Raw genomic sequence first — 13601 nt, 5'->3', positions numbered from 1 at the left:
TGGGTGTGAATTGCCCTAAAGGTCTGGTAATCAATGACAGTGACAAGGTTGCGGAACTCGAATTGGTCTGTGATACCATTACCATTCGTACTAATACCGGCTTTTCAGTAGTGTAGACCTTGGTTTTTCTTTATACGCTTGAGGGTAAGCGAACTCAGCTATGTTATGTTTCCTCTAGAAAGAAGTGTCATGCTATCGTGACTAGATGTCGGATGCCAGTCGACTCAGCTGTGAATGAGTACCTGAGTCAAATTAGGGTAATAAACTCTCTATGGATTGTTGCGCCAACCATTATTATTATACTGAGTGGCTATACTCGATTGCGAAACATGTGAAGCAAGTGTGCAACGATGCAAGCACTTCTAAAAAAAGCCCGGGAAAGGGAGGCTGGCGGGTATTCTGAAGCATCCATTTCATCAGGGAACTTTGCGTGTGTCCTGCATCTTGGAAATACCAAGTTTCCGAAACATATATCCCATCGTTATCTAGGATTTTTTGGTTCTTAAAGGAGATCCAACGACATAGAAAAATTTGTATTAAGCCTTGAATATTCGAGATTCAGTGCACTTACTACGGATTGACTATTCTAGAGGTGCATTTTATACTTCTTGCTTACCATTTACATACACATAATATATGCAAATGTGATACTAAATATAATGAAGTCTCGTTATCGACGCTGCAAAATTTTAATTATCAAATCTATACCTATCTGTAGAAGTCTATAATTACATTATTTCTTTTTCTTTCAGGTCCCGTCGAAAACCGGTAGACGCAAAACACCTCGCGCTAATCGCGCCGGTGTCTACTCACCGCTGTCGCGTACGGTGGCTACCGAAGTCACCACCAACCCTTCTTGTAAGTGTGATTATCGACCCGGGAGTGTCTCCCACGTGCATCTCGTTCGTGTGATCCCTGAGTGAAAAAGTATCCGTTTGTAGTTGTCTCTCGATTTCCTTGTGCTTGTGTGAAGGAAAGAAAAATCTTTAAAAGGAGAAAATTGAAGTGTTGTGAAAAGTGCAATCCTCCTTTCTAAAGTGAAGTGTTTCCCACTTCTTGCTCTTCCCCATTTGGATTATTCGGAAAATATTGTCTCAACCATCAGCAGTCGCACAAGCATCACTTCATCTGCAGCCATGGGATTTTCAATTATAAAGTGGATTACGTTGCTGATAGCGTTCGTCTGCTTGGGTATGGTTTTTTTTTAAAGCATTTAAATTGTTTCTCATTTATATAAATAACAATGGTTCACACTCAATAAGATCAAAAAATAATTAATTACTTGAGAAGGGGTTGAATAATTCCCTCAAATTGATTTATTTATGGAGGGAGGATGGAAAGCTTATCTCGATTATGGCTTTGGTTTGTGGTTCAGAGTCTGATGTCATTTTTTCTCTGAAATTCTTTTTTGGATCCCTCGAGTTAAGCATGATGCATCAAAATGTCAGCCGCCTCCACTATAAAAGTTTGAAATCCACGCAACATATTTCCACCATGTGAGAAACCCCAGCATGCACTGCTTATCGCTGCTGCATGCACATGTTGCTCCCCGATAAATATACAAAAAGCCGGCCTGAATCTATTTTTAAGATTTTAATTTTTGGGAAGCCACTCAAAAGTAAAATGTTAGCTGCATAACAAACACGAATGGATAGTGTGGACATTTTCATGCTGCAGTTCTTCTGTATCCATAATGCATTTTATTTGATCTTCTGAACTCTTGACATATTGTTTCTAGTGCCTCCGAATTAGCTTGCCAATAGGACATGCCGTACACAGAAAGGGGCATTATTCTTAACGATGGAAACTTAAGAAATATCTTTGGTGTTATCTTGGGAAATTGTCTTGAAAGATACTTAAATATTTTCTTTAGAAATTCTTGAAGAGACGAGCTGGGGGATTTGGACGACGTTTCTTTTCTAGAAACAGAGCAACTGGTTAGAGTTGTTGTACTGCCCTCAGTCATCACTTATCATCCCGCAACATTGTTTATTCTCTGTGGAGTATCAGATAATTTTATGACCAAAGTGTTACATATTTCTGAGCATGTGATGATGAATTTCATGTGATAATATGAAAATGAAGTAAAGACTCATTCTTATATATTGTATTTCCTACTACACACCCTCGAGTGAATAATATTTCTTTACTACTTCAATTTTATGGCTTGAAAATCTCAACATAATTGCGTGACAGAAGCCCTGTTAGTTTAATGTGAAATGAGAAAGATGATTCAGAACGAGGATCAGATCAACTAGATGACTATTATATCAGAAGCAGCGTAAAAGATGATGGAGATGAATGGAAACTGTTTTCTTAACCAGTAGCTTGCTTCAAGATATTTGAAGTCATCTTTAGTAAGTAATATAATTGAACCTAATTTGCCAGTTTTAGTTTGGCCGCCTACTCATAGGAATTGAACTTTTAAATTAACTGACACTGGCAGTTCTCCGAAATCAGGAAAGTCTATCAACCTGCGACCAAGTAGCATATTCTTGTTATACCTTATATCGTCATTGATGCCTACTTTCATGAATTTCATTTATTTGTTCTTGTTTTATTTATATTTTTTTATCTGTTATATAAAAATGGAAGTTGTTGGTGTATATATCCATCTGTGATTGACAGACTCCGAAAAGGTTCAACCGATTCCTATGAAAATTTGTATATAGAGTATCTGCCCATTGAAATATGAACGCTAAGCAAATATGCAAAGTCTTAATTTTGGGCAGCGATTAAAAACAAAGTTTTCAATTTAGAATAACAAAACCTGGCTTTATTATTTGGTTGACAAATGTGTCCAATATTGTTGAAGCTAAATATCTCCTTACATTTAATCTTTTCTAATTTCGCATCCATCTTTAATTGCATTTCTGAACTATACTGCGAATTTGTAAGCGTAGTGTTTCTGCGCTGATATACCTTGATTTTCAGATACGCCTAACAATTCTTTACCGGGTATAAATCCGGTGAATTGCCCTGCCAAGGCAGTAGATCCTGATCTAGTAAATTTAGATAATTCAGGCTAGCTATGGATGTGTGGTAAGGTGCAACATCCTGCATAAAAGCCTATTTTATATGCAGAAACTGCGGATTGTTGATATATGACACAAAGGCTCTTGGTATTACATTAATGTACTACCCAGGTAGTGATGTATTTTCAATAAATAGTTTTGGATCAGGTTCTTCTTCAGAAATGCATCTATTAATCATAATTGTTGGTGGATACTTAATCTTTTCAACCATACAGGCAAAACAAAAATGTTCATTTTTTCTTCTCCAAACAAAATTTGCTACCTCAGTGACCGCCTCTAGCTGACATTCGTCACCAAAGATGACCTACAAAAAATTACAGAAAGGCAAAACTTGAAATTCGAAAAAGGTGGAGAAAAATATTTTAACCAACTTACATTTCTTCAATAGTTTGAATTGTAATTCTCGTGTAGGCGAAACCGTAAAAATCACCGTTGTCGCAACGCTTCTGTTAACTTCGGTTTTTTAACTGGTCTCCTGCATTTCAACTCGGTTTTATACAAATGGCTGCCTAGTGTATGATGGTATATCTCAACGCCAGCCTTTCTTACGTCATCCAAAATAATCTGAGAGATTACAGTTCGAGCCTTTTGAGGCTTTCGCAGAAATAGTCGGACTAGCCTTTTGTTTCCGCCCGCATTTTTTTCGACTACACTGAAAAATCTCTGATTTATCACGAGCAATACTGCTAGTTCAGCCACTGATAACTCACACACTTAGAAACGTCGACATGAGGCAATCGCTATATAGCTTGTCTTTCCCTCTGTCAAAAGGGATACAACTTGGATCTTTTATTTTATCTTGATATCTTCTTTTTTACCCATTTTCTAATAGCTTGCCATTATTAAAAACCTGAGGTGTTTATGGAAAATAAAATCAGTTTTTTACTCGTGTGTAGTGTTCAGCACACTACTAATCTTAGAAATAATTATTCTAAGCTTAACTTCCCGATTTTCCCGAGAAAAAATATAAAAAGCACCACAATATTGAAAAATCCATCGGCTTAAAATACGACTTTCGACAGAATGAAGCGACAGGTAGGCAAATAGTGGTTTTGATTCTATTCCCATTCCTCCCTAGGTTAGTTAGTTCGTTTAGTTTATTAGAGGGAGCCGCAGCTCCGAGCATTCAGGCCATTGTTAAGCCCATTGTACTATCCCCGTAAATCTCCTATTCAATGGCTTCCCGCCTACGGCGTCCGCAGGCTTTAGCGAATCTAAGAACATTCTCCAGAGGCAGAGAGTGTGCAGATTCTTCAGTGAAGAAAACCTTGCCAAGGTGTCTTCGTCTGAGATCTGAGGAGGCCGGGTAGCTGCATAAAAAGTGCAGAACCGTCTTCTCTTCCTCCTCACATTGGCTGCACATAGCTGAAACCACCACCCCAATCTTTGTCATATGGTAGTTTAAGGAGCGGTGTCGCGTTAAAAGCCCTACTAGGGTTTTCATGTCCCACTTCTTAGGGGACAACAAAAATGCCGCTCTAGTGATCCTAGGCTCTTTCACAAGGATTTTCGCCTGTCGGCAAGAGGCCAAATTTCTCCACTCGGCTGCGTGAATCCTTGCAATTTCACCCTCCAGAGTAGACTTGATAGTAGATGGTCGGATTGCAAGAGCTGGTTCTAGCCCCACGATTATGGTCCAGGCCCTCGCCAAACCAGTCTGTCAGCCTTCTCATTACCAGCGATGTTAGAGTGCCCCGGCACCCACATCAGGAATGTTTCTTTCAGTCGGGCAAGTTTCAGCAGCACCTGATGACAACTCCACACCACACCAACTGGCTTGATCTGTCGTTGCTATTTGGTGCTGATAATGCCGCCCAACTGTCGAAACAAATTCGAATGGTGCGACCCCTCCATTTTTGTCGCAGACATTCTTCTGCTGCCAATTAAATGGCATATATCTCCGCTTGGAATATGGTCGTCATTTTTCCGAAGGATCGGGCCACTTTTATAATCGGATTCCCCGAGAACACTCCTGCGCCCGATCCGCACTCCATAACTGACCCGTCCGTGAAGATTATTAAGTCTGTAATCTGAAAAAACTCATGGCCATTTGTCGACCATGCTTCTCTTACCGTGATTACGACAGCGTATGGTTTTCCAAAGACGAATCTGGAAACCATATGATCGGCCGTGATCACCGGATGATGACCAAGTGAATGGGGGGTAAATTTAGGATACCTTCAAGTGCCGCAGTCGGCGTAGTACTCATTGTTCTAGTAATACATAGGCAACCACGCCCCTGAATCTGCGTTAGCAGCTTCCTGCTGTTAGCAAAGTTCAGTCTCGACCACCAGACGATGCCTGCACACATTAAAATAGGTTTTATTATGGATGTATACATCCAGTGTATCCGTTTTGGTGAAAGTGGCCAGGTCTTACCGATCGCATTCCTACAGCACCAGAGGAATCTGCAGGATTTCTGATATTGTTCCTGGATATGGTGCTTCCACGTTAACTTGGAGTCGAAATGTACTCCTAAATACTTAACTGTTTGTGCCAGCTGGATTTCTACCCCTGCTAAGGTGAGTAGCGTTTAGCTGCCCTCCCTCACGTTGCTAGTGAACATAACTAATCCAAGTCTTCCTACCGTTCACCATTGCGGTGGCATCAACTGTGGATTTCATGCATGAATCTTGATGAAGTGCATTCCGTCTGGAAATTATGAGATAGTATAAGGGATCGATCCGCGTTTCTTGAATCCTTTTCCAAAACCAGTTTTAGCCTCTGATTTTCCTAAGAAGGCCTTCACATTCTATCAGTAATAGCGAGAGGTTGTATCCTATGTAGACGGGTTCTTAGAGATCGGATTGGGAATTGTTAAAGATTACGTATTTTATCTATTGTTTCATGCAAAAGTAATAAGATTTCCTTTACCTTTAGTAGGATAATGAATATATGAATAATTATAGTTGGCTCTGGAAGATTTAAAATTCTAGAATGAATCTGAATTGAAGCAGGTGGCTCGAGTTTGCTCGTGGAATTTGTTCGCACATCCATTTCCTCGCGTAATTCCCAGAAATATTGAGTACTTGAGGCATCAGAACATGCATAAACAACAGCACATTATGCCATCATGACCATACTGTCCACCTGAAAACAGCCAATACCGGATGAAACCCCGTGATCGGAAGCAAGAGATTCTAAATATGATTAGTCGCGCGTACTTAATTACAATTTAATAGACCATTTTGATCACAAATCAAGCATGGTGGCTATCATGTTGAATTTCAATTTAGCCAAAGCACTGAGAACTTGAGCTCTTGACTTTAGACTTGAATAATATGTCATTGTTCTTAAGAGGATCTAATGGCTCTGGAACAAACGCACATGCGGCACAGATGGTTGCTTTCATTATCATTCTAAAAGCGGACAGTAGTTATGCGTTTGATATCATTCACAAGCCGCGTTCTTGGTCTTATAATTGGAAGAATTGTTTAAGGGAGGGATTTGGATGGCAAACTGGATTTTTTTTTTGGTTCATAAAATTTAGTTTGTTTGGGATCACTGACTGAAACTGTAGATTGATTGAAGTGGTGCAATATAACCTGTCAATAGGCAAAAAGCTGAGAGCTGAGAGCTTCCTATTGAAAAGAAGTGGTTTGTTGTCATGAACGATTTATACCATTTACAGCTTTTAAATTTTGGTATTCGGGTCATTATAAATATGATCTAAAACCACCTTTCCATTTTAAAATTTTGCGTTTAAAGTTATGGGGGTCGTACTATTTTTCCTGCCCGTTCTTGCATTCCATTTCCAAGATTTTGTGAGCTTAATTTTTGTTGCATAATCTGCAGCTAATTAGACTTACCTGGCCCGGTCAGGGAATGCCTCAGGATCCCTCAATGCTTAGCAATAGGACTACCTTAGCATCAAATTTTAGAGCATTTAGTAATCTGCTCAACCAGCTGTTGGCAGACAAATATTTGAACCATCCTTTCAGATTGAAAAGAGCTTTTCAAAATTTCTGGCCAGTGGTGTCTAAAACCCTCTAACTGTACATTGATTCACAAAAACAATAACAAAAGCAACAAGTACCCCATAGTAGTTCTGAAACCGATATTATGCAACGGAGCCGTTAACCAGATTGCCTAGATTTCCCAGGTTTTTTCCAGTCTATTCCCTTAAATCAACTTATAAAAAATCGCGGAAGGATAATATGCCCCTCATTCTACACCTTGAACTTTTATTGAGGTAATCGGAAGGTTTGCTCATGTATCCTTTGCTTCTTCTTATAGCTTCGGTGGCTTCTGTTCACCAGCTCAACTTGGAAATGTAAGTTTATTTTCAATAGAGGTTTACAAAAATTGTAATGGTCTCTGAATCGCTAGAGCTCTCCTCTCCCGAAGTCGGAAGAGTGAAAACTGTCGACCTTTTCAAAATGAACTTTCCATTCAACATTACTGTTCACTTTCTTACCTCTTTTGAAACTTGCGGTAATGGGGAGGATGTTGATTCTCCAGCACTCATTGCTACATTTTCTGTATCTGTTACAGTCTAATCCTGATGCATCCTTTTTTCGTGCAAGCCAAAGAACTTGCAATGCAAATGAGAACAGGATTTTCTTTGACCAGATAGGGATGAACTTACATAATAACCACAATAATGCTCTTTGTCAAAATTAACAGGCCGGAGAAGTATCTACCCGCGCAGATTGTGTGTAGTATACCTTATAAGTCTATACAATTTGTTCTGCAGCAATAACAGGTGTTTACAATATTTCCTTGATCGCAAGTTCCTTATAACCATTGGACATCATTTAGCAGAAGCTCGGGGATCTCTTTAGAAAATTTTTGGCAGATCTAGTTGGAACGCCCTAAAAGGAGACAATCCTATGTTATTGTAAAATTGCTGATATTTTCAATGGGTTGGGAAAAATTTAGCACGCGATACCTTTGAATTATTTTAACAGTAACGAGCTTTAAAATTTATGTTTGTAGAAAGAGACAGAATGTTCGGACTTTAAAATGCGGCAAAGAGTTATTGCTATTCCTTACTAGATACGAGGCTCTAAGATCTCAACACCAAACTATTGTCCTTTGCTTGGTATCCTGAATGGAATTCGCTTGTCGGGTGGCTAGGAATCTCTTGAGATCCTGATGACATTGTTGTTGGATCCTCCATCCTTCCTTTTGGTTCGGAAGATGAGATGAGATTTCAATCAGTTTTTTGCTGTTTCTTCAGCATTCGTATTTCTGTTTTAATTCCAGATTCGTAGGGGAATGATTGCTATATAAAAATGTGTTTCTACGATGAATTTATTGGTGAAGGTTAGTGAATTAAATGTGGCTGCAGTTCTTAGACTTTTTTTGATTCAGAGTTTGACTTTAAAGTGGATGTTGTCATGCTTACTAAGTTCAACGCTGAGGTGGTTACCTGCAACTTTTGGTTGATCTGTAATGACATATGAGTTTGGTCGATGGTCAAACGACCATCGTGAGTCGTGAGCAAACCACACGCATAGAGCCGTACAGCTCCGGAGTCGTGTGGCGATCCTTCTTCTGCCTCAGATGTCCCATGAAGCGCGGTCTTTAAAGTTGCCTCCCTGCGTTGGCATTCTCTGCCTATAACCAAACCCTTCCAATATGATCGCATCAAAATGCTAAGTCAGGGAAGGAGTCTGAAAGGCATCGTCTCACGGCTTAATAATATGCTTACAACCAGCATCCCCCCTACCCCCTGAATCGGCTGCGCTACCGAACGGGGCAATGCCAAAGAAGAAGAGAAAGATAGTTCTTCTTGATTTCCTATATTAATTCTTCTTCAGCTAGGAGTTACTGTTTTCCGCAAAGCAAGTTTTTCCATGTCATAGTGACTGAATTTTGACTGTGACTATTTTTAAAGTGATAATAACCTCCCTCAAATTTTGGGCTCGAGAGAATTTGTAGCGGTTACTGGTTACTGCTAAGAAGTTTTGGAAAGGGTTTATAAGGGATGAAGGTGTTTTTTGTCAGTATATCTTATGGCAGATATTGACTTCTATTCAAATCGTACTTGAGATCCGTCGCGAAAGATTTGCATTAGACTGTCCCGATTCATCCGAGGCTACTTACATGTTTAAACTTATTCAAAGTTTCTTGAGTATTAAGTGAAGGAAAGATAGTACATTTCTTCTTGGCAATTATCCTCTTCTTTTTATCAATTAACCTTTCTATAATATTTCGCCATTGCAGTTATTGTCTACAAATATCAATCTTATATTTTCGTGTCCTTGTTATGGCCTAGATGTGCTAACGACGAGTTTATATTCCTAGTTCGAATCCTTAGTGATTTAATTTGTATTCCTATCCGTATCTATACAATAATATATCGGTCCCAATCCAATTTCAGGCTAAAATTAGAGGTCTTATTGCAAGTATTGCTTAGTGCTGTTTGCTGGCTTTATACGCAGAATGAGATTCTTTTGGCTCCATGTCTTCCGTGGAGTAAATTTTTAGAAAATTCCTCAAATTTATCCAGTTTGTGAGTACATGTTGCCGTTGTCATAATCGTAAAATGATCCACACCTGCCAATGAAAGAAGCCAAGTTCTACTTTTCACTTGCTAAGTTATGCAAAGTGAAAGTTTGTGTTGAACTTGGTAAATCTACCAAACGATGATGATAATTCAGGGTTGCAAGGAACACTTATCGGGGAAAAGTTTCCAGGACGCAAAAAAACTCGCCAAGGTGGGTGTAATGTCAAGATTATACTAATAGACGCTGCTCACCGCAAGCACCTTCTACCAAGGCTCCACAGGGAATTAAACTGATTGCATTAAAGTTTTGAGCCCTTTGAGGGTTTGGCGATACGGAGCAGTGGTGGCAGGTATGTCTACCACACGCCTTGAAAACTCCTTAGGTCTTGGCCAAATATTTAATCACTGTCGTGCCCCTCGCCTGTTCTTCCTCTTCTCCATCCTGACACCTTGCTTTACACATTACGACTTTTATATTCCATCATTGCGATCTTCCTCCTTGAAATGACTCCTTAGGGCAGAAAACTTTGAGACTGTTTTCCTGATGACGACAAATCCGATGAAGGAGCTGAAATCATTCCGGGATTGTTTCAACAAGTGGAAGCATCGTTGCTATAAGTATGTGCGTTAGGAGACCTGTAACTTCTAAATGAAATACATTTTGTTTCATCAGTACGCCCTTCAGTATATATCCTGTTAGTAAAGTGATATAGGTATACCGGCAGTGGGTTGTGGGTTTTGTAAGTTGAGATAAAGTGAAAATCTTCCTATCGGCCCAAATTTGACAAGTTACTTGAAATTGATAAGGGAACTTAATTGTGTTTTTGTCAATTTTTGTTCGAGGTGAATTCATTTGTACAGGAGATGATTTTATTAAAAAAAGATGGCAGAGAGGACTCGATATAAGAGTTTGTAAAATTCGGAAATAATAGAAACCCACTATCAGATTAATTGGGCACAGGAAGGCACTTATAATTTTCAGGTTTTAAACACTAAATTATAAAACTGCAAAAATTATATAGATGAGTTTATATGTCATATACCCAACTTATTTCAATTTTTATGAGGACATTTTTGTGATATTTCTAATAAATTCCTCTCCAATCGTTTGCCATTTTCGAATTTGAAAGATGAGGTAGGAACTTTGATAGCATTTGGAGCTAAACCTTATTCGCCACCGCATCTTTCTAACGTTCACAGATATTCTCCATTCATTCCCAAGAAGAAAGAAAGGCTGGCATTTAAAGTTTGAAATTAAAATTCTACGCTCACCGTTGCCAGTCGATATTTTTTTCGGTCAACCAAATTGACGATGAATTTGACAATCAGCATCAATTTACATTGCAAATATTATTTTCGATGGCACATGAATTGCGGAAATCCCAGGTGAAATGGTGTTCGCAAGAGGTATCTTTGTTGGAAAATTCAAAATACTTTTGAGATGGTAAATACTACTTGGCTCCATGTCAATGTTTAACCCTTTCATCGTTTTTATGAGTTTCAACGAAGCTGCAGAGTTTTAATAACAAAGGACGTCTGTGTCCTTTCGCCTTCTTCCACATGAGTCTTTCACTAATCGGCGGTTGGAATGCTTTCTTCAATATGGTGCCTATGATATTCTGCTTTTCTTTCTTAAATCTTTCAGTACTGAGGGGCATGGTGAACAATTGGTGAACCATTGCATGGAAGGGACTATTTTATGTGAATGGAACTGGTTCGAATTTTTCGAAATCGTTCGCTGCGTGTAGGCGTTCTATGGATATCATCAAAACAGATCCCTTTTCCTTTCTAATGATCCCTAAATCAAGAAATCGGAGTTCTCCACTATCCTCTACCTCCATTGTGAATCTTAGGTTCTGATGTACCTTATTCAGGGCTTCCCATATCTTCTCCACTTTATCTTCATGGCCAACGGTGTCCAGATCTTTGGGAGCAAACCTTTGGATTATAGATCATTTTCAATCTTGTCCATGAATATGAATAGGGGATTTCCCATTGCCACCCCTCTAATAAAGAAGCTCCTCCTTCACCACTATGCTTGGAAACAAGGCCTCTACGTCGAATGACACTAGTCGTTCATTTGGTGTCATAAATTCCACATCCTTTAGTTTCCTCGTGAGGTTCTCCGTATTCCTGATGGTTTTTCCAGTGGGTAGTCCCCCTAGCTTTTTAAACCTTTTCATCAGTCATTTGGCGATATTTTGTGTGGGCGAGTTTATGGTTGGAATGCATTGTCAGGTTTGTGGATCTTATGTAAACCCTTTATTCTTAGCAGTACGAGGTTGGGTAGCCGAAGTTTGGCTGGATTCTCAATTATGTAGCGGCATTCCTTTGATTCTTTCTCCATCCCTTTAATTGAATTCCACAAAGAGTCTTTTCTCAATTCAAAGGGGCCTTCCGTTCAAAGTTTTCGAACACAGTCCGTCTTCTTCACTATTACAACCTCATTTTCTATGTGCGATTTTTTTTTAAAAAAGGGTTTTTTTTAGTTCCTTAATGACACTTGTTTAGGCTATCCGTAATTCCTTGAGGACAGGCTTATTATGCGAGGAAAGGATGCTAGCTACATTATTACGGGTTGCTTCTTTCAATTCGTTACTTTCAAATTGAATGCCTGCCTCAATGTTGATGGCGATCTCTTCCTTCGGCGGACATGATTGTTAGAGTGGAAAGCTTAAGCCCTTTTTGAAAATATGCTTGGATTTATCTTAGGCTGCCAATTCGAGAACAGACCGGACAATATGCCTCCCATCGTGCGTCAAGAAATACTCCGCATTTTAATTGTTCTTTCTTCGCCGATATTTTAAATATTTGAGCAATGTAACAGCCAGTGAACAGGCGATAGTAAAATGAGCCCAATATGACGTCCGCTTTGAGCTATGGTTCTCTCCACTTTCTTAATCTAATCTAACTCAATTTCGTTTTATATGATAATTTAGAAACTGCTGCAGTTACATTTTATAGTACATTTTTAGTAATGATAAATGCAATATGTTTATCACTAGATTCATCACTTTCTTATAATTATTCTTTAGATGATGTTTGTCTATTTCTGTCTTATTTGTCCAGACAAATATAGTACAAAGTTCCAACTCTCTCTCAATAAAGACATCAAAATCTAGCTTCAATTCATCACGTTATTCTTGATATACCCCTTTAAACTCTTTGGTGGCTATCCATTGTGACTGTTAATTGAATGATTGGCGAGACCTATTTAAGTCAGCTCCGGCAAAAAGATTCCCTTTCTCGCAGCTATGTAGACTTCAAACATGTTGTCCTTAACAGATACATTTATGTACATGTTTTATGCGAGCGTTTATGCTCTGAATGTGAGGTTTTGTCATTATTTTTTTAAATTTCGTGCCGTTGGAATTCAAATTGCCAGACATGATGCGCGAATTTCAAAGCTATGAGTTGTCACAAAGATTTCATTCGTTATATGCTGGAGCTTATGGCTGCGCATATCTCAGTCGGTTAGTTCGTTAATGTTGGGGATGATGGAGATGAGATGATGATGCCACTGATGATGATGATGATGATAGCGATTAGAACGACAGAGGAAGCAATAAATTGAAATAATAAAATATTCGGTTGGTAATGGAGGGCAATGATTCAAATGCTGGGTTAATGAGGTTTCACGAATTTAAGGGTTACTGTGCTGTTGGAAGAGGGGGAATGAGAAACACCGCACCCATAATTTACGTTTATCTGGTTAACTGAGGAGGCTACACTCTTTAAGTCTGCACACTAGAGGTGCCATTTTTCATGGACTGCTATATATTGTTGGGGTATCTATATTTGAAAGTAAGAATTAAGAAATTATGGAAGGGAAAGAAAATCCGGCTCAGTAGGTTACGGTGGGCGGGTCACTTAATCCGTATGGATGAGGATGATCCAGCCCGGAAAGTCTATAAGGGCAATATCTATGGTAGAAGAAGAAGACGAGGCAGAACCTGCCTGTATATGAAAATGATTTTTTGGATGTTCACAGTTATGACTAGTTTTATCCTAGCGTACGGTTCTTTTGTGTGATGGGCGCTGAGCAAGAAATGCAATAGAATCAAGCCTAATAGAATCAAAAGAACGAGGTGGGCAGGTAGGGGGGATTCTTT

The 13601-nt window shown here is 39.1% G+C and overlaps 1 protein-coding gene across 11 annotated transcripts in view; it reads left to right on the top strand.

Moving 5' to 3' along the window:
* LOC119655711 (Down syndrome cell adhesion molecule-like protein Dscam2) overlaps nucleotides 1-13601 on the top strand; it is a 411078-nt gene that overhangs the window by 38667 nt on the left and 358810 nt on the right. For all 11 annotated transcript variants that reach the window (XM_038061733.1, XM_038061734.1, XM_038061735.1 and 8 more), the window contains exon 2: nucleotides 753-1191. In XM_038061733.1, the coding sequence (XP_037917661.1) occupies nucleotides 1137-1191 (55 nt within the window). In that variant the 5' untranslated portion in view covers nucleotides 753-1136. The remainder of the gene's footprint in view (nucleotides 1-752; nucleotides 1192-13601) is intronic.

The sequence above is a fragment of the Hermetia illucens genome, chromosome 4 (assembly GCF_905115235.1).
Source record: "Hermetia illucens chromosome 4, iHerIll2.2.curated.20191125, whole genome shotgun sequence".
Taxonomy (NCBI): Eukaryota; Metazoa; Arthropoda; class Insecta; order Diptera; family Stratiomyidae; genus Hermetia; species Hermetia illucens.
The sequence above is the reverse complement of the archived record's forward strand: the minus strand, read 5'-3'. Positions and strand labels throughout refer to the sequence as shown.